Source organism: Nerophis ophidion, linkage group LG09, assembly GCF_033978795.1.
Source record: "Nerophis ophidion isolate RoL-2023_Sa linkage group LG09, RoL_Noph_v1.0, whole genome shotgun sequence".
Taxonomy (NCBI): Eukaryota; Metazoa; Chordata; class Actinopteri; order Syngnathiformes; family Syngnathidae; genus Nerophis; species Nerophis ophidion.
In genome coordinates this window covers 54,442,235-54,464,029 of record NC_084619.1, presented here as the reverse complement: position 1 = coordinate 54,464,029, position 21,795 = coordinate 54,442,235, and the positions used below count along the sequence as shown (strand labels likewise).

At 37.6% G+C, this 21,795-nt stretch overlaps 1 protein-coding gene across 3 annotated transcripts in view; it reads right to left on the bottom strand.

The window, feature by feature from the left end:
• Positions 1-5,333: 5,333 nt before the first annotated feature.
• Positions 5,334-21,795, bottom strand: part of arhgef33 (Rho guanine nucleotide exchange factor (GEF) 33) — a 312,937-nt gene continuing 296,475 nt past the window's right edge. For all 3 annotated transcript variants that reach the window (XM_061911264.1, XM_061911265.1, XM_061911266.1), the window contains 7 exons: positions 16,022-16,170; positions 15,879-15,956; positions 10,393-10,544; positions 9,904-10,328; positions 9,645-9,842; positions 5,552-5,694; positions 5,334-5,473 (listed from right to left, as the gene is read on the bottom strand). In XM_061911264.1, coding sequence (XP_061767248.1) covers positions 5,368-5,473; positions 5,552-5,694; positions 9,645-9,842; positions 9,904-10,328; positions 10,393-10,544; positions 15,879-15,956; positions 16,022-16,170 — 1,251 coding nt within the window. In that variant the 3' untranslated portion in view covers positions 5,334-5,367. The remainder of the gene's footprint in view (positions 5,474-5,551; positions 5,695-9,644; positions 9,843-9,903; positions 10,329-10,392; positions 10,545-15,878; positions 15,957-16,021; positions 16,171-21,795) is intronic.

The window sequence follows — 21,795 nt, the reverse complement described above, 5'->3', positions numbered from 1 at the left end:
TAGGTATGTCTTATTTATACAGTGTGTATATATATATATATATATATATATATATATATATGTGTATGTATACATATATATATACACATTATATACTATATATGATGTATTTAGTATATATACTAAATAAGTATATACATTGTACATATTTATAGTGTACATACATATATATTTATATATACCCTATAAATACGTACAAATTATATAGAGATATGTATGTATTTATATACATAAATACACATACATGGATATATATGTATTATATATTTGCATATACATATGTATATGTATATACATATATATATATATATACACACACACATACTGTACATGCATTCACGTAATTGTGTGTTAATGTATATACATACATGAACATATATATACTGTATATATGTACGTATATATTATGTATGAATAATATACAAAACATACAACAAAAACAAGCAAAACTTGATAGAAATGTATAAAACTACTTAAATTTGAACACAATTTGAAAAAGTCATGACTGTTGCATGGCTTTTCCTTTTAAATCTATGTACAAGAGTATGAACAAAACAAAACAAAAAAGCCATGTTGATCAGGGATTTAAAAAATAACATTTACTGCCCTTTAACAGTTAACCTGTAGAGGGCTACGTAAGATTACGAAAATATTTACAAAAACTAAAACACAAAAAAAGAGTTGGGGGCGGTGCTAATTGTAGATGGTCTTGCAGAAACCTTTTAGGAAAGGGTAGATGTTTTCAAACGCTTCATAGATTTCACCGACATACACATATATACACAGATGTGTGTTTATATGTGTGTATATTATATATATATATATATATATATATATATATATATATATATTTATATGTACATACATACAAATGTATATATATATATATATATATATATATACATACGTATGTATGTATACTACACATGTATATACATATATATAAGTTTACATACATACGTATATATACATCCATATATACATTCGTATCATACATACATTTATATACATACACATACATGTGTGTTTATGTATATACATATGTATAGATGCATCCAATATGTACATACACATACGTATATATACATACATATACATATATATACATACATGCTTATATGTATGTATGTATGTATACGTATGTGTATGTATGTATGTATACGTATGTGTATGTATGGATGTATATATACATATGTATATACATAAACACACATGTATGTGTATGTATATAAATGTATGTATGTATACGAATGTATATATGGATGTATATATACGTATGTATGTAAACTTATATATATGTATATAGATGTGTAGTATACATACATACGTATGTATATATATATACACACATATATATATATATATATGTATGTACATATATATGTATATATATTTATATGTATGTATATATATATACACACCCACATATATATATGTATATATATATATATAAATGTATATGTATATATATATATAAATGTATATGTGTATATATATATGTATATATATATATAAATGTATATGTGTATATATATATGTATATATATATATATATATATATATATATATATATTCAAAGTTAAAGTACCCCTGATTGTCACACACTATTCTCTGCATTTGACCCATCACCCTTGATCACCCCCTGGAAGGTGAGGGGAACAGTGGGGTTGCTGCGGCCAGGAATCATTATTGGTGATTGAACCTCCAATTCCAACCTTTGATGGTGAGTGCCAAGCAGGGAAGTAATGGCTCCCATTTTTATAGTCTTTGGTATGACCCGGCCAGGGTTTGAATTCGCGAACTACCGATCTCAGGGTGGACATTCTAAACTATACATATATATATATATATATATATATATATATATATATATATATATATATATATACATATATATATACATATAGATAGATAGATAGATATTAGGGGTGTGGGGAAAAATGGATTCGAATACGAATCGAATCTGTTGAGCGATTTCGAATCGATTCTCATTTTTAAACCAAAAAGTTCTATTTTGCTTTCATCTGACCACATGCCATTCTCCCAATCCTCTGCTGTATCATCCATGTATCCGTTTTGGTATAAACTCAACTCCTCGTGTTTGGAGGAAGAAGAATACTGAGTTGCATCCCAAGAACACCATACCTACTGTGAAGTATGGGGGGTGGAAACATCATGCCTTGGGGCTGTTTTTCTGCTAAGGAGACAGGACGATTGATCCGTGTTCAGGAAAGAATGAATGGGGCCATGTATCGTGAGATTTTGAGCCAAAACCTCCTTCCATCAGTGAGAGCTTTTAATGGTTGACTAAATACTTATTTTCCACCATAATTTACAAATAAATTCTTTAAAATTCCTACAATGTGAATTCCTGGATTTTTTTTTCACATTCTGTCTGTCACAGTTGAAGTGTACCTATGATGAAAATTACAGACCTCTGTCATCATTTTAAGTGGGAGAACTTGCACAATCGGTGGCTGACTAAATACTTGTTTGCCCCACTGTACATATATATATATATATATATATATATGTGCATATATATATTAGGGCTGCAAATCTTTGGGTGTCCCACGATTCCATTCAGTATCGATTCTTGGGGTCACGATTCGATAATATATCGATTTTTTTTCGATTCAACATGATTCTCGATACAAAAACAATATTTTTTCGATTCAAAACAATTTTGTATTCATTCAATACATAGGATTTCAGCAGGATCTACCCCAGTCTGCTGACATGTTAGCAGAGTAGTAGATTTAAAAAAAAAAAAGCTTTTATAATTGTAAAGGACAATGTTTCATCAACTGATTGCAATAATGTAAATTTCTTTTAACTTTTAAACGAACCAAAAATATGAATTATTTTATCTTTGTGAAAACATTGGACAGTGTGTTGTCAAGCTTATGAGATGTGATGAAGTGTAAGCCACTGTGACACTATTGTTCTTTTTTTTTATTTTTATAAATGTCTAATGATAATGTCGATGAGGCATTTTTAATCACTGCTATGCTGAAATTATAACTAATATTGATACTGTTGTTGATAATATTCATTTTTGTTTCACTACTTTTGGTTTGTTCTGTGTCGTGTTTGTGTCTTCTCTCAATTGCTCTGTTTATTGCAGTTCTGTGTTTTGCTTGGTCAGGTTTGGTTTTGGAATTGGATTGCATTGTTATGGTATTGCTGTGGATTAACAAAAAAAAAATAAAAAGTAAAAATAAAAAATCAATTTTTTTTAAGAGTGAGAATCGATTCTGATCCCACAACGTGAGAATCACGATTCGTATTCGAATCGATTTTTTCCTACACCCCTAATTAATATATATATATATATATATATATATATATATATATATATATATATATAAATATATACCTACATACGTATGTATCCCTACAAATGTGTATATATACATATGTATGTGTATATATATATATATATATATATACATACATACACATGTATATATATATATACATACATATATATATATATATACACACATATATATACTGTATACATACATATGTATATATACACATATATACACACATATGTGCATATGTATATATAAATATACACATATGTACATACATACATATGTGTATACATACAAACCCCGTTTCCATATGAGATGGGAAATTGTGTTAGATGTAAATATAAACGGAAAACAATGATTTGCAAATCATTTTCAACCCATATTCAGTTGAATATGCTACAAAGACAACATATTTGATGTTTGAACTGATAAACGTTTTTTTTTTTGCAAATAATCATTAACTTTAGAATTTGATGCCAGCAACACGTGACAAGAAGTTGGGAAAAATGGCAATAAATACTGATAAAGTTGAGGAATGCTCATCAAACACTTATATGGAACATCCCACAGGTGTGCAGGCTAATTGGGAACAGGTGGGTGCCATGATTGGGTATAAAAGCAGCTTCCATGAAATACAAAGTAATTCACAAACAAGGATGGGGTGAGGGTCACCTCTTTGTAAGCAAATTGTCGAACAGTTTTAGAACAACATTTCTCAACGAGCTATTGCAAGGAATTTAGGGATTTTACCATCTACGGTCCGTAAAATCATCAAAAGGTTCAGAGAATCTGGAGAAATCACTGCATGTAAGCGATGATATTAAGGACTTTTGACCCCTCAAGCAGTACTGCATCAAAAACCGACATCAGTATGTAAAGGATATCACCACATGAGCACCCATTTATCAACAATATCCTGAAACGCCACCGGCTAAGCTGGGCCAGAACTCACTAAAGATGGACTGATGCAAAGTGGAAAGGTTGTTCTGTGGTCTGACGATTCCACACATATTATATTTGGAAACAGAGGACGTGGTGTCCTCCAGAACAAAGAGGAAAATAACCATTCGGATTGTTATAGGCGTAAAGTTCAAAAGCCAGCATCTGTGATGGTATGGGGGTGTATTAGTGCCCAAGGCATGGGTAACTTACACATCTGTGAAGGCACCATTAATGCTGAATGGTACTTACAGATTTTGGAGCAACATATGTTGTCATCCAAGCAACGTTATCATGGACGCCCCTGCTTATCTCAGCAAAACAAGTGTTAAAACAGCGTGGCTTCGTTAAAAAAAAAAAGAGCGCAGGTACTTTCCTGGCCCGCCTTCAGTCCAGACCTGTCTCCCATCGAAAATGTGTGGCGCTTTATGAAGCGTAAAATACGACAACAGAGACCCCGGACTGTTGAACGACTGAAGCTCTATATAAAACAAGAATGGGAAATAATTCCACTTTCAAAGCTTCATCAATTAGTTTTCTCAGTTCCCAAACGTTTGAATGTTGTTAAAAGAAAATGTGATGTAACACAGTGGTGAACATGCCCTTTCCCAACTACTTTGGCACGTGTTGCAGCCACGAAATTCTAAGTTAATTATCATTTGCAAAAAAAAATAAAGTTTATGAGTTTGAACATCAAATGTGTTGTCTTTGTAGCATATTCAACTGAATATGGGTTGAAAATTATTTGAAAATCATTGTATTCCGTTTATATTTACATCCAACACAATTTCCCAACTCATATGGAAACGGGGTTTACATATCTATTTATCGATATAAATAATAATATATTATATTGTTGTTGTTTTTTAGATTATAAATTCATTCAAATAAAGCTGGATGTTACATACAGGTAAGTTTAAGTAAAACTGCGCCCTCTAGCAGTTATTGCGTAGTTTATCATTTTTAGATGAACTATTGTAAAATAAATGCTAACAAATCTAAAGTCAGTAGAAGCTAATAATTGTTTAAGTTGTGTAAATGGACAAAATGTCTTCCATACAGCAGTAATGATTATTAGTTGTCATATATTTGTGACATCTGCTCCTCACACCGCAGTACCTCGATCCACGTCTACCAGTTTGAGATTTTTCCCCGCCTCGTTTTCACTGTTGGGATTTTCTGCCCCTTTGTCCTTCTTGTCTTCTCCGCCTCTGTTCAAACAATAACAGGATTTTTCCAAAGGTGTTTTTCAGGAACCAAGCAGCTCGTGTTGCAGCATCAGCTCTCACTTTTTCTTGAAGAGTTTCTTGAAGGAGCTCCTGAAGCCTCCCTTGTCCTGCTTGCGGCTCCTCTCACTCAAGGGGGTGTGGTGGTTCTCCTCAGCCCCGCCCCTCCACCTGGGCTCCTCCCCCCAGGGCTGCATCCCCGTGTCCTGTCGGGGGGATGAGTGCAAACTTACGTAATGTGTTCCCAAACATGTTCCCAGCCCCTTCCTACTCTGTCACTGATAATGTGGTGGCACATTTCCTCAGATATTGGCATGGAACTGAATCCAATAAGGTGTCGGGAAGATAAGCACATTTTTTGTTATGTCATTACATTTATTATTTTGCAGTAAAAAAAATATTTCCACAAATTTGTTTTGGTACAAAACATGCATCAATTTGAATTCAAGTTGGACTAAAAACGTATCAATGAAATTGTAGCTAGTTGAGTCGTACAGTGCATTTGTGAGCATGTTGCCAGTTTAATTGTTGTACCATAATTGGAAAAAACAAATTGGCTCTAGTGAAAAAGTTGTTGCTAAATAATTAGCGATTGCAAAAACATGTTATTTATTTTATTAAAATGTATGTGTCAGATAATACAACCGGAATTCAATGAAGTAGTCAAGACCATAGACATACTGCAACTAGATAGATCAGCGTGCTAGCTAGAGCATCCATGCTAAGTGACATGCTTATTTGGCGGCCATCTTGGTGGGGACCACTTTCCCATTGAAGGCAATGCAATACTTGTATTTCTCGATTAATTTTAATATTTTCTTTCAATATCAGCCGCTCATGCTTGTTTGCTTTCATATGTTGACATCTTAGAATAGATTAGAATAGAATAGAACGTACTTTATTGATCCCTGGGGGAAATTCAGCACCACAGTTCGCTCACAATAGACAATAATAATAATAAACAATATATAACATATATTATATATATAATATATGAATAGTATAAATATATTCTACATTTAAGTGCAGTCAAGGAACATATGCGTTATACAGTCTGATGGCTGTATCAGTCGGTTTAATTATTTATTTTTTCAATTATCAAAATGTAAAATGTTTAATTATTTCAATTGAAAATTTGTAGCTCCAGTGGAACCTCCTTTTAAACTTTTCAATTTAAGAACCACGGATGAGATAGGCTCCAGAACCCCCCGCGACCCCGAAAGGGATAAGTGGAGGAAACAGATGGATGGACGGACCCAATAAAAACACTTTGTTGTACGACTTTGTCTCAATAGAGGAACGTTTCGTCTATCCAATTTGTGCCATATTTGATGTACGTTATTGGAGCCTTAAATTGGTCAATAATTTGGAACAACATTGATTTATTTTTTCAATGTTTTTTTTTTTAACAAAGACAGTCCAACTAAAATTGGCAGGGATCAGCAATGGCCACACTCATATAAATTTTAAAAGTAAGTCATAAAAAATGTTTTTTTAATTTTAAAAACTTTTTTATAACTTATTTTACATCACTCGCTTAAGTCTCCAGATCAACTTCAAATCTATCAGTCGATTATAAGTTTGTTTGTTTGATGCCCATCTTGTCAATGAAAACTTTGTGGGGGATTTTTATGGCAAAAACACAAAATACGTAACATTTTTATGGCAAAAACACAAAATACGTAACATTTTTCCCCTAAATATTTTCAAAGTGGAATACTTGATGTGAAGTAAATTTGATTTTAACATGGATTTTTTTTTATTATTATTATTTTTCCTTAGTAATTACCTTTTTTTTTTTTAATCCAACTAAAATTTTCAGGTATCTAAAATGCCCTACTCATAAAAGCTTTAAAAATAAGTCATATATCAATATATAATATTTTTAATTTCAGCGCCTAAACCTCTAGATCAACTTTAGAGCTATCCATTGATTATAGTTTAGTTTTTTATTTTATGGGTTTGTCTAATGCCCTTTTTGACATAGAAAACTTCATTTTCTTTACGAAAACACAAAATATGCAATATTTTCCCCAAAAACATTAGTTTTTTTTTCCTTTTTTTGAGCAATGACAGGTTTTTTTTTTGTTCTTTAAATCCCACTAAAATTCTCAGGGATCAAATAGTTTTATAAGTTTCATAATTATTAAATATTTTTTTTACCTTAAACGCTTAATTCTCTAGATTAAAGGTGTTCAAAGTGCGTTATGTGGGTCATTTATGGCCCGCAGTTGATTTTTTAACGACCAACGGCATATTCTGCAAAAACTACTACTACTACAAAAAAATACAAAAGTGGAATAAAAGGGCAAACAGGTGAAATGTAACAAGTTGTTGCAGTATTTACTCCAACACAGAGCTGCCGTGCAGACTGTTTTATTCTAACTGTCATTGTTGAAAAAATAATAATGAATCAAAATCAATTTTGTTAGAAATTGTTTACCTATTTAAGACTCCAATTACTTCACATTAAATATTCCACATGTAATATTTTTTGCGGAAAATATTGCATTTTATGTGTGTTTTGCCTTATTAAAAAAAACTTTTCTTTGACAAAAGGGGCATAAAACATTTTTTTTTTAAACAGAATAAAAACTTTGAAAAAAAAATTATGAATCAAAATCAATATTGTTAGAAATTGTTGACCTATTTAAGACTCCAATTACTTCACATTAAATATTCCACTTTTAAATATTTTTTGCGGAAAATATTGCATTTTATGTGTGTGTTTTGCCTTATAAAAAATAACAGTTTTCCTTGACAAAAAGGGCATAAAACATTTTTTTTGAACATGATAAAATAATACAAACGTTGCAAAAATAATAATGAATCAAAATCAATGTTAGAAATTGTTGACCTATTTTAGACTCCAATTACTTCACATTAAATATTCCACTTTTAAATATTTTTTGCAGAATACATTGCATTTTATGTGTGTTTTGCCTTATAAAAAAAAATGTTTTCTTTGAAAAAAGGGGCATAAAACATTTTTTTTTTTAAACATGAGAAAATAATACAAACGTTGAAAAAATAATAATGAATCAAAATCAATGTTAGAAATTGTTGACCTAATTAAGACTCCAATTACTTCACATTAAATATTCCACTTTTAAATATTTTTTTGCGGAAAATATTGCATTTTATGTGTGTGTTTTGCCTTATAAAAAATAACAGTTTTCCTTGACAAAAAGGGCATAAAACATTTTTTTTGAACATGATAAAATAATACAAACGTTGCAAAAATAATAATGAATCAAAATCAATGTTAGAAATTGTTGACCTATTTTAGACTCCAATTACTTCACATTAAATATTCCACTTTTAAATATTTTTTGCAGAATACATTGCATTTTATGTGTGTTTTGCCTTATAAAAAAAAATGTTTTCTTTGAAAAAAGGGGCATAAAACATTTTTTTTTTAAACATGAGAAAATAATACAAACGTTGAAAAAATAATAATGAATCAAAATCAATGTTAGAAATTGTTGACCTAATTAAGACTCCAATTACTTCACATTAAATATTCCACTTTTAAATATTTTTTTGCGGAAAATATTGCATTTTATGTGTGTGTTTTGCCTTATTAAAAAAAAGTTTTCTTTGACGAAAAGGGCATAAAACATTTTTTTTTTTAAACATGAAAAAACAATACAAGCGTAAAATCAACTGATAGATCAGATTTAGAGGTTTAGATGTTAAAAATAAAAACTAAAACATTGTATAACTTATTTTTAACACTTTTATGAGTGGGGCTCTTCTGGCTCCCTGAGAATTTTAGTGGGATTTTTTTTTTAACGGATTGCTCAAAATATAATAATGAATCAAAATAAATGTACCTGGTAGTTATGAATTCTTGACCTATTTAATGCTCCAATTACTTCACATCAGTTATTTTACTCAGAAAATATTGCATTATTTGTGTTTTTGCCATGAAAAACAGGGTTTTCTTGAACAAAAAGGGCATAAAACAAAGTAAAACAAAATCTTTTTATCGACAGATCTGAAAATGATCTAGATATTCAGGCGTAAAAAAACCCAATAATTTAAAATATTTTAACTATCATACGTGTATACCGCCCAGCCTCACCTACTGTATGTGCTAAAAACTGTTTATATTTTCTGTAAATGTATGAAAAAGTGTGAGATGTTTGGTCACCAGCAGCCCGTGAAGATCCTCGCTTGGCTTCTCGGCGCCGTCCTTCCTGATCCCCGGAGAACCGTGGATCTTCCTGGATGGCGTGCTGCCTTTGCTGCCTTGGCGCTCCAGCTTGGCATGGCTGCCCGCTCCCGCTCTCTGCTCTGACTGCAAACCTCCGTCCGTCGCCACGCCCTCCAGCTGCAGGCCGTTCAAAGACTGGGAGAGACGGAGGGAATGAAAGAACTTCCGCTTCTTGGGCGGCATCATATGAGCTCACCTTGCTTTTTCTGCGCTGGCTGGCCTGAAGCGGGCGCTGGTGGTTGTGCCGCATCAGGATGGCCTCGTCCGGCGACACGCACCCTCTGTTGGGGGGTCGGCCGTATCCGTTGCCGTACGCGTTGCTGGCCATGGCGTGCTGCGACGGCGTCAACGGGGACTTGGGACAGCTGACGAAGGCGATGTCGATGGACGAGTCGGAGGAGGCCGAGGAGCAGCGGCCGAACCCGGACGCGTCGCGAAGGGAGCTCGAGTCGTCCTCGTACAGACCTTCCATCCCGGGAGGGTCCGCGGGGAGCAGGAACTCCTCCAGGGCGTCGGCGAGAGCCGAGCCCGGTTGGACTTGACGGAACTCTGGCAGTCTTGATGGCGAAAGATTTTGGGAGGGGCGCCCCGAAACCTCGCTCTCTGGGATGATGCCCAGACCTGGAAGAAGGGTCGACATCAGAGTGGGGAGGGGGGTTGTTATTCTTGAAAATCTGCGGCAAACCTTTTTGCTTCCGAGAGTCCACGTCAGGACTGAAGTACTGGAGCTGGGAAGGCCACTCTGGCTCATAACGGCTCGGTTCTCGGTCCTGATCCCAGTCGTGGAAGCGTTGGGACTGGATCTGCTTGCTGTGTTTGGTCTGGCTTGCGTGGTTCCTGTCAGACGTTGATGAGCAAAGAAAAAGTCAGGTTGGACCCCCACCTCATCCAAATCCCCCCCAAAAAGTTTGGTCTAACTATCATAGATTATAAGTTATTAACTCACTATGATACATAAAAAACTCCCCAATCCAGTACCAACATTTTTTTTTGTCTATTATAGTTTGTATGTTATTCACATTTTATGGAGCTGGTTATATTAATCATAATTTTGAAGAACTTAAAAAATATAATAGGTAGACCAACAAAATGTTTTGCATCACAAACGAATGGAAGAAGTTTGGGGAGATGTGGACAAAGTTGAAGGGCTGGTTATGAATAATAACACGTTATTACAATAAAAACCATAAACGTTGATAACTTAAAATCCACCCTATAAGTCGCTACTTTTTTCCTACGCTTTGAACCATGCGGCTTATGAAACCATGCAGCTAATTTATGGATTTTTCTTTGCTGAGAGCCATATTACAAATAGTTTAAAAAGCCAAAAAAAAACAAACAAGCAAAGACACTAAAATTAAATGTGCTATGGTGCTGTCTTTTGGAGAAGTTCGCTTACTGAAGGTGCTGCGTTGCCCTTCCATTTTGTGCTTTCACCTGGAAGTACGAGTGCCGCACTAAGAAGAAGTGGCTCTTCCTGTGCACTTAAGATGTGACTTTAAGGTTTTACTACTTCCATATAAAATACTACACGGTCTAGCTCCATCCTATCTTGCCGATTGTATTGGACCATATATCCCGGCAAGAAATCTGCGTTCAAAGGACTCCGGCTTATTAGTGATTCCTAAAGCCCCAAAAAAAGTCTGCGGGCTATAGAGCGTTTTCCGTTCGGGCTCCAGTACTCTGGAATGCCCTCCCGGTAACAGTTCGAGATGCCACCTCAGTAGAAGCATTTAAGTCTCACCTTAAAACTCATTTGTATACTCTAGCCTTTAAATAGACCTCCTTTTTAGACCAGTTGATCTGCCGCTTCTTTTCTCTTTTTCCTCTGTCCCCCCCTCCCTTGTGGAGGGGGTCCGGTCCGATGGCCATGGATGAAGTACTGGCTGTTCAGAGTCGGGACCCAGGATGGACCGCTCGTCGGGACCCAGGATGGGCCGCTCGTCTGTGTATCGGTTGGGGACATTTCTACGATGCTGATCTGACTCCGCTTGGGATGGTTTCCTGTGTACGGGACTCTCGCTGCTGTCTTGGATCCGCTTTGAACTGAACTCTCGTGGCTGTGTTGGAGCCACTAAGGATTGAACTTTCACAGTATCATGTTGGGGGGGTGGGGGGGGGTTGCCCACATATGAGGTCCTCTCCAAGGTTCTCATAGTCATCATTGTCACTGGCGTCCCACTGGGTGTGAGTTCTCCTTGCCCTTATGTGGGTTCTTCCGAGGATGTCGTAGTCGTAGTGGTTTGTACAGTCCTCAGACATTTGTGATTTAGGGCTATACAAATAAACATTGATTGATTGAAGAGGAAAGCACATTGATGCACAGTCACTGCCTGTTTTAAATGTCCTCATCTTCTGTTCTGAGCACTATTAAAGGCCTACTGAAACCCACTACTACCGACCACGCAGTCTGATAGTTTATATATCAATGATGAAATATTAACATTGCAACACAAGCCAATACGGCCGGTTTAGTTTACTAAATTACAATTATAAATTTCCCGCGGAGTTTCCTGTTGAAAACATCGCGGAATGATGACGTGTGTTTGTGACGTTATTGGTTGGAGGGGACATATTAACCAGCACCACTTGCGGCTAAAAGTCGTCTCTTTTCATCGCGCAATTACACAGTATTCTGGACATCTGTGTTGCTGAATCTTTTGCAATTTGTTCAATTAATAATGGAGAAGTCAAAGTAGAAAGATGGAGTTGGGAAGCTTTAGCCTTTAGCCACACAAACACACGGTGTTTCCTTGTTTAAAATTCCCGGAGGTGAAGCTTTACTATGGATCAGAGCGGTCAAGCGAACATGGTTCTTCGACCACTTGTCAACTGGTAGGTTTCGGTGAGAAAATTGTGGTAAAAAGTCGCCTCTTACCAGAGATAAGCTGAGGTTGTGCCGTCCATGCAGCTGCCGTGACTTCCCTCAGAGACTGGCGTTAACACACCCGTGGACACACCCCTCCAACTATCAGGTACTATTTAACCCACTAAAACAATAGCAACACAATAGAAAGATAAGGGATTTCCCAGAATTATCCTAATAAATGTGTCTAAAAACATCTGAATCGCTCCCAATGCAATCGCCTTTTTTTTTTTTACTTTTTTTTTGTAGTCCTTCACTATCAATATCCTCATCCACGAATCTTTCATCCTCGCTCAAATTAATGGGGAAATTGTCTCTTTCTCGGTCCGAATATTTTTTTGGGTTGGAGGCTCACATTATAAACAATGTGAGGATGTGAGGGGCCCTCACACCGGTGACGTCATCATCTGCGACTTCCGGTAAAGGCAGGGCTTTTTTTATTAACAACCAAAAGTTGCAAACTTTATCGTCTATGTTCTCTACTAAATCCTTTCAGCAAAAATATGGCAATATTGCGAAATGATCAAGTATGACACATAGAATGGACCTGCTATCCCCGTTTGAATAAGAAAATCTCATTTCAGTAGGCCTTTAAGTGTTAATGTTTTTTTTTTTAGTGTTACGTCTTCTAACCGTCCATAGCGGTTCTACTCGTAGGGATTCTTCAATCGTCACTCCAAGCAATGTTTGTAATTTTTACAATATAACCAAAACAATTCTTACTTACTAAACCGTGCCATGTGTGACATCTGTAGGAGTGTTTTCATGCATATTTGTATGTGCTATCATAACGTCATCAAGCTAGCGTCGTTAGCATTAGTGAATATGCTGACATGTTTACGAGTGTCTGTGTTAGTATTAGTAACTTACAATGGCATTCCATTTGTATTGTTTTACTTTTGTAAATTAAACAAAACATCACCGAAAAGTTATTGAGTCTGTTAAGCTGATTGAAGAGCTAGCTTCTGCAGGTAGGAGGTCCATGATGACTTCTGTTTTGTCTGATCAGCCGTTTTCCTGCCATGTTACAGGCACTGTTTTAAAACAATTAAGATAATAAACATTTACAAAATCTTTCCTTGTAAAATGTTTATTTTATTTCACAGTGTATATAACTGCGGCTAATATAATGCGGCTAATATATAGAAAATGTATAAATTTAGTGGGTCCGCTCTACACTTAAAAACCGTAACAGCACAAACAAACCTTTTTGCAGTGCGAATAGTTGGGACACATTTAAGGAGATTTGTACAAAGTAGGAGGGGCCAACTTCACATAAGTGAAACACAAAACATTAATGACTTAAAAGCTATAGTAGTTAGACAAAAATATTGCAGCTGTATAGCTCGGTTGGTAGAGTGACCGTGCCAGCAACTTGAGGGTTCCAGGTTCGATCCCCACTTCCGCCATCCTCGTCACTGCCGTTGTGTCCTTGGGCAAGACACTTTACCCACCTGCTCCCAGTGCCACCCACACTGGTTTAAATGTAACTTAGATATTGGGTTTCACTATGTAAAAGTGCTTTAAGTCACTAGAGAAAAGCGCTATATAAATATAATTCACTTCACTTCAGCACAAACGTAACACAAAAAATGGAACAAGTTTAAGGAGCTTTTGACATACTTGGGGTCTAGTTATGAATAGTAAGTTAATTACGCGTTGAAAGCATAAAAAAATATATATAAAACGTTAACTTAAAAAATGGGAACGGCACCAACAATTTTTTTTCAGCACAAACAATTGGGGCAAACTTAAAGGCCTACTGAAACCCACTACTACCCACCACGCAGTCTGATAGTTTATATATCAATGATGAAATATTAACATTGCAACACATGCCAATACAGCATTTTTAGTTTACTAAATTGCAATTTTCAATTTCCCGGGAGTTTCTTGTTGAAAACGTCTCTGAATGATGACGTGTACGCGTGATGTCAGGGACTGTTGGGAAATATTAGCACTACGCACACACACAGCTAAAAGTCGTCTGCTTTAACCGCATAATTACACAGTATTTTGGACATCTGTGTTGCTGAATCTTTTGCAATTTGTTCAATTAATAATGGGGAAGTCAAAGTAGAAAGATGGAGTTGGGAAGCTTTAGCCTTTAGCCACACAAACACAGTGATTCCTTGTTTGAAATTCCCAGAGGTGAAGCTTTACTATGGATCAGAGCGGTCAAGCGAACATGGATCCCGACCACTTGTCAACCAGCAGTTTTCGGTGAGAAAATTGTGGTAAAAAGTTGCCACTTACCGATGATCAGCTGAGCTTGTGCCGTCCATACAGCTGCCGTCGACTTCCTTCAGACATGGCCTCAAGCCACCCGTGGACAAACCCCTCCGACTATCAGGTACTATTAAACTCACTAAAACACTAGCAACACAATAGAAAGATAAGGAATTTCCCAGAATTATCCTAGTAACTGTGTCTAAAAACATCTGAATCCCTTCCAATGCCATCGCGTTTTTTTAAAGTTTATTTTTTTTATTTTCTTTTTTTTTCTAGTCCGTCGCTATCAATATCTTCAAACACGAATCTTTCATCCTCGCTCAAATTAATGGGGAAATTGTCGTTTTCTCGGTCCGAATTGCTCTTTTTGTTGGAGGCCCCCATTAAAAACAATGTGAGGATGTGAGGAGCCATCAACTGGTGACGTCATTGTCTACAACTTCCAGTAAAGGCAGGGCTTTTCTGTTAGCGACCAAAAGTTGCAAACGTTATCGTTGATTCTATCTACTAAATCCTTTCAGCAAAAATATGGCAATATCGCGAAATGATCAAGTATGACACATAGAATGGACCTGCTATCCCTGTTTAAATAAGAAAATCTCATTTCAGTAGGCCTTTAAAGAGATTTGGACAACTTCACACACATGAATCACAAAAACTATCATAGTCTGACCAAACAAGTTGCAGCTCAAACAAGGGAGATGTTGAGGTTTAGTTGTGTTTCATAACACTTTACTAACAGAAAATATAAAATATAAAGATTATAATAGTTGGACCATAAATATTTGCAGCACAAATGACTGGGACAACTTTGGGAAGATCTTGACAAAGTGGGGTGTCAGATTATTATTATTATTCAAAATGAAACGTTAATAACTTCAAAACTATAATAGTTGGACAACACATTTGTGTTGTAACAGATGATTGTGACAAGTTTGGGAAGATTTGGACAAGGTGGGGGTGCCAACTTCACACAGGTAAACAAAAATGCCGTTGTCTGTTTAAGAAGTCGCACTTTCCTACCCATGTACTCTGACAGCAATTGCTTTCAACACAACAGAGAGGACACTCACAACATGGAGCTGTTGTGAGGGTAAGGAGAGCCTTGAATGCCGCCTTCCATTGTCCTCAGCAGTTGCTTCATGGAAGATCTGCCGCGGGAGATAACACAGTTCAGTTTCAAGTTACTATTATTCCATTATTATTACTTCCTGACCTCTTGACTTCCTTGCGGTTGTGCAGCAGGAGCTCCTGGTTGTGTTGGAGGAGGTGCTGGTACTGGCTGGAGAAGGTGCGGAACTGTTGGATGCACATCAGCAGCAGGTAGTAGTCGGGGTGGTCGGCCTCCGTATGCCTCAGCAAACTCTACACAAACATACAATAAACAAATACTGAATATTACTCCATGTACAGTTTGCATCTGATATGTACAGTTTGTATCCGTGCTGGGATGTGGAGTGTGAGAGCCTCTATCAGGTCTTTTTGAAGGCCTTGCAGAGCAAAGCATCAGGCACTGCTGCTTTTGCCCTGCATGCTCGACTTGATAAAAAGCGAAGAGTGTTGGTCAGAGGTTGTCAACACCATTGATTTCACACACTCCAGCCGGCTGGCATGGAATACAGTCAACAACCTAACTGGCAGATCCAGACGATTGTATTGCCCATTCCCCATCTCTGGGAACACTATTGCATGTCAATTGGTAAAGAACGGGGTCTATGGAACAAAAGATTGAGAATCAGACAAACTTGTGAACAAGGCAAGGCGGTGGCTGAACTCTGGAGGATCCCTACACCCCCTGGTGAAACAATCTCTGAAGATTTTACTCCAGGAGTTTGCCAGTGCGCTTCAGTTGTTTAAGTCTGGAAAAGCTCTGGAGCCTGATTCAATCTGATAATCCACGTCGGAGCTGTTCTAAAGTCCTGGCTAAAGAAGTTCCTATCTTCAAGAGCATGGGTGTCAAACTCTGGCCCGTGGGCCAAATTTGGCCCGCCGTGTAATTCTCCATGGCCCTTGAGGCAATATCAAATTAACATTAGAGCTGGCCCGCCGCTGTAAAACCGCATTCACCGCTAACACTCTTACTTGCCAACCCTCTCAATTTTCCCGGGAAACTCCCGAAGTTCAGTGCCCCTCCCGAAATTCATCCAGGACATCAATTTTGGGGTGGGCTTTAAAGGCACTGCTTTTGGCGTTCTCTACAACCTGTCTCCACGTCCGCTTTTCCTCTAGTCTGTACAAACAGCGTGCCGGCCCAGTCACATAATATATGCGGCTTATACACACACACAAGTGAATGCAAAGCATACTTGGTCAACAGCCATACAGGTCACACTGAGGGTGGCTGTCTAAACAACTTTAACACTGTTACAAATATGCGCCACACTGTGAACCCACACCAAACAAGAATTTTCGGGAGAACATCCGCACTGTAACACAACAGAACAAATACCCAGAACGCCTTGCAGCACTAACTCTTCCGGGACGCTACAATATACACCCTCCGCTATCACCAAACCCCGTCCACCTCAACCCCACCGCCGAAAAGAGGCATTCAATTTTTATTTAGATTTTATGTGATACGCCATTGATATTTTTTTATTATTATTTGAAACTCGATTTTGCATGTCACTATAAAGTTATATAAGCCTTGCTTGTTCAATATTCAATGTAAAACTTGTTTGGGTCCCTATTAAAAGGTTAATTCGTTCAAACTCGGCCCGCGGCTTTGTTCGGTTTTAAATTTTGGCCCACTCTGTATTTGAGTTTGACACCCCTGCACTAGAGCACGGGACTCAAACTCTGGCCCATGGGCCAAATTTGGCCCGCCGTGTAATTTCATTTGGCCTTTGAGGCAATATCAATTTAATATTCGAGCTGGCCCGCTGGTCTTATACACCCCCCTACCCCCGCTGTAACACCGCAAATTCTCATACTTGCCAACCCTCCCCATTTTCCCGGGAGACTCCCGAAGTTCAGTGCCCCTCCTGAAAATCTCCCAAGCCATCCATTTTCCCCAATTTCTCCCGATTTCCACCCGGACAACAATATTGGGGGTGGGCCTTAAAGGCGCTGCATTTAGCGTCCTCCACAACCACGTCCGCTTTTCCTCCATACAAACAGCGTGGAGGCCCAGTCACATAATATATGCGGCTTTTACACACAGACAAGGCATACTTGGTCAACAGCCGAGGGTGGCCGTATAAACAACTTTAAAACTGTTACAAATATGCGCCACACTGTGAACCCACGCCAAACAAGAATGACAAACACATTTCAGGAGAACATCCGAAACACTGTAAAACAAGATAAATTCAACAGAACAAATAGCCATAATCCCCTTGCAGCACTAACTCTTCCTGGACGCAACAATATACACCCGCCCACCTCAACCACCCCATGCACTTTCTCTTGCCACTTCAAGGCTTGAATGTTTGATTCATTCCTTATTATTTTATTTTCAAATGTATTATTAGCCTGTTGAAAAAATTTATTTTGATAATTACCTCAGAAGGCTGCAAATACAAAAAGGGGATTGAATTTTTATTGCAATTTTTTTTTATATGCCATTGATATTTCTTTATTATAATTATTATTATCGGAAACTTGATTTTGCATGTCACTATAAAGTTATATAAGCCTTGCTTGTTCAATATTCAATGCAAAACGTGTTTGGGTCCCTATTAAAAGGTTCATTTGTTCAACCTTGGCCCGCGACTTTGTTCAGTTTTAAATTTTGGCCCACTCTGTATTTGAGTTGGACACCCCTGCACTAGAGGATCCAAAAAATTATACACCTATCTTTTGTGTATCCCTTTCAAAATCCTGGAGAGACTGATCTATGCTCGTATCGATCCACTGCTCCCTCAAGAGCAAGCTTGATTTTGGCGCGAAAGATCAACCGTGGATCAAGTTACACTCCTGACTCAAGAAATTGAGGACAGCTTCTCGGCCAAGAATAAAGCAGGTGCTGTGTTTACCGTTTGTCACCGTGGCCTTATCTGCAAGCTTTTGCGCTTACTGCCGGACAGGCACATGGTCTCTTCCAAACGCGTCCATAACCGCAGTTTCACCCTTACCACTGGTGATGGCCCAAACAGCAGGTTGCGAAGTCTGAAAAATGGCGTCCTTCAGGGTTCAATCATCAGTCCAACTTTATGTGTTTATTTTATTTATTTATTGTGGGGCGGTATAGCTCGGTTGGTAGAGTGGCCGTGCCAGAACCTTGAGGGTTGCAGGTTCGATTCCCGCTTCCGCCATCCTAGTCACTGCCGTTGTGTCCTTGGGCAAGACACTTTACCCACCTGCTCCCAGTGCCACCCACACTGGTTTAAATGTAACTTAGATATTGGGTTTCACTATGTAAAACGCTTTGAGTCACTAGAGAAAAGCGCTATATAAATATAATTCACAATTCACTTCACATTTATTTTCTAGTCCTTCACTATCAATATCCTCATCCACAATTCTTTCATCCTCGCTCAAATTAATGGGGAAATTGTCGCTTTCTCGGTCCGAATAGCTCTTACTGCTGGTGGCTCACATTATAAACAATGTGATGACGTGAGGAGCCCTCACACCGGTGACGTCACGCGCACATACTTCCGGTACAGGCAAGGCTTTTTTATTAGCGACCAAAAGTTACGAACTTTATCGTGGATGTTCTCTACTAAATCCTTTCAGCAAAAAATATGGCGATATTGCAAAATGTTTAAATAAGAAAATCTCATTTCAGTAGGCCTTTAATCGCATTTATTCTGGCCTCGGATTCTTCCGCTCAACTATGTTCAAATTGGGTATGGCTTCATCTGCAGCATGTGAGTGTGGCGCAGAGGATCAAACTGCAGACCACATTATAACATCCTGTCCCACATACCGCCATCCTAACGGGAATCGTGGTCTGGCAGCTTTCCCATCCAAAGGCAAAACCTAGTAACTCACTTCTAGCTGATTTTGAGAAAACAAGGGAAAACCAATCTATCTGGATGCTGTCTTACAAAGATCTACAAAGTCATCAGACGTATAGATGTTTTCTTGAGCTTTCATTTTCTTGCCGATAGAGCCATGGATTGAATCTGCTCTCATGAACGTGTGCCCTTTCTCCAGATATTTTATCACAATCTCGGGTGGGCCCCATTCTGCGTTTGCACATTGGGCAAGAGCCGTGTACAGCGTCCAGTTTTTATTTTGACCTCCACAGTTATCTGCCCAAAAGAGTATGCAAGGGGAAGAATCAAGATCAATACATTTATTGAAGGTGCTTGCAACGTCCTGGGCCAATCTTCCAAATATCCCCTCGTGCCATAATATCACATAATCAGGTTGACCGTCGGCCCCCATTCGTGCAAATGTCTCATAAAAGACAATAAGGCGACTGACAAAGAAGCTTCGATTGGTCCCTTGAGATACTAGGTTTTTCGGTTGTATCTACACGGTTATGTGGTAGTTGCTAGGTCCTGCCATGCGCGTAACAGCTTACTTACGGAACAAATTACAATATCGCATACACTAATGTAAAGCATATCACCTAGGAACTCCAAAATTATTAGCTCAGTTTTGACCAAAATTGAGTTACTGGGTTTTGCCTTTGGACAGGAGAGCTGTGGACGAGAGCTTGGTCAGTTGGTTGTGAAACATTTGCCCAGCTGTATAGTGGTTACACCTCAAATCCAAATTTTTACCCAAAGGAAAAAGACCAAACAAAACGTTTGGTATTGGGGATCTACCCGAAATATTTTGTGGTTTATTCAAGTAAGTCAACCTTGATTGCCTCCTGCAGGCCAGGAGGTTGATTGCCTTATTCTAGAAAAAAAAAATGGACGCACCATTACCGTAATAAATCTATGGGTTAAAGCAGGGGTAGGGAACCTATGGCTGGCGAGCCAGATGTGGCTCTCGGATAAATCTGAGCTGACATTGCTTAACACGATAAATAATGAATAATTCCACATGTAATCACAGTGTTGAAAATAACGTTCAAAATATAAAATATTGTCATGCATTTTTATGTTCAAGAAGTTGGTAAGAAGTCATTTATTATTGGTTAGTGTGGCACTTGCCCTCCAGGGGGTTCTTCAGACCACCAAGCACTGACATGAGACCCGGTTTCAGGGTTACAATATTGTTTTATTTTTCAATAAGTCTCTCAGTTGCTTTCCAGCAAATTGTCTTTTTCTCTTTCGTTCTCACTCGCGCTCTGGTTTCTAGCCCCAAGCCCGTCTTTCTCCTCCTGGCTGCTGCTTATAACATTCTCAAAATAATCTTACTTACTGTATCTCATCGTATGGAATAAAACTTACTTCACCAATTATTTGTTTATTTATTTTTATCGTGATTACTCATTACTTAATGAGTATACCTTGTGAAAACATTGAGAACAGGAAGTGAACAAAAGTTTTAGCAACTGTTATGTATGTAAAGAAAAGGGGTAGGATTAAATAAGCTCTGCTTCTTCCTACTCCTTTTCGAACATGTTGAAAAGAGAAACTGGAAATTGTGATGTATCATGTTGTATGCTTGCATGTTCGAAATAAACTCAAACTCAAAATCAAACTCAGGTGATCAGATAAAAAGGCCCAGGTGGGCGTCTACGCACCTGTCGCTGAATTGGAGGCCTGTCCTGGCAACACCCTGCTTCACTGCAGGTCCGCAGGCCACGCCCCCTCCACAGTTAGCTTCAGAATAACAATGTTACTACAAAGAATAAGAGACCTCTCTGGAAATGTTGGTCTTTCTTAAAAATGCACGCGTTTTGTTGTGTTCAGTGTTAAAAAAAATATTATATGGCTCTTACGGAAATACATTTTAAAATATTTTGCTTCTTGGCTCTCTCAGCCAAAAAGGTTCCGGACCCCTGGGTTAAAGAAATGACAGCTAAGACATACTGGAAAGTTTGTTACTTGAAAGGCTGAAGACTTTTGACTTTGACTTGTAACACATTTGGAGGTGTTGAAATTGCTGTGTATAATTGCTGATGCTAATTGGTCATGTGTA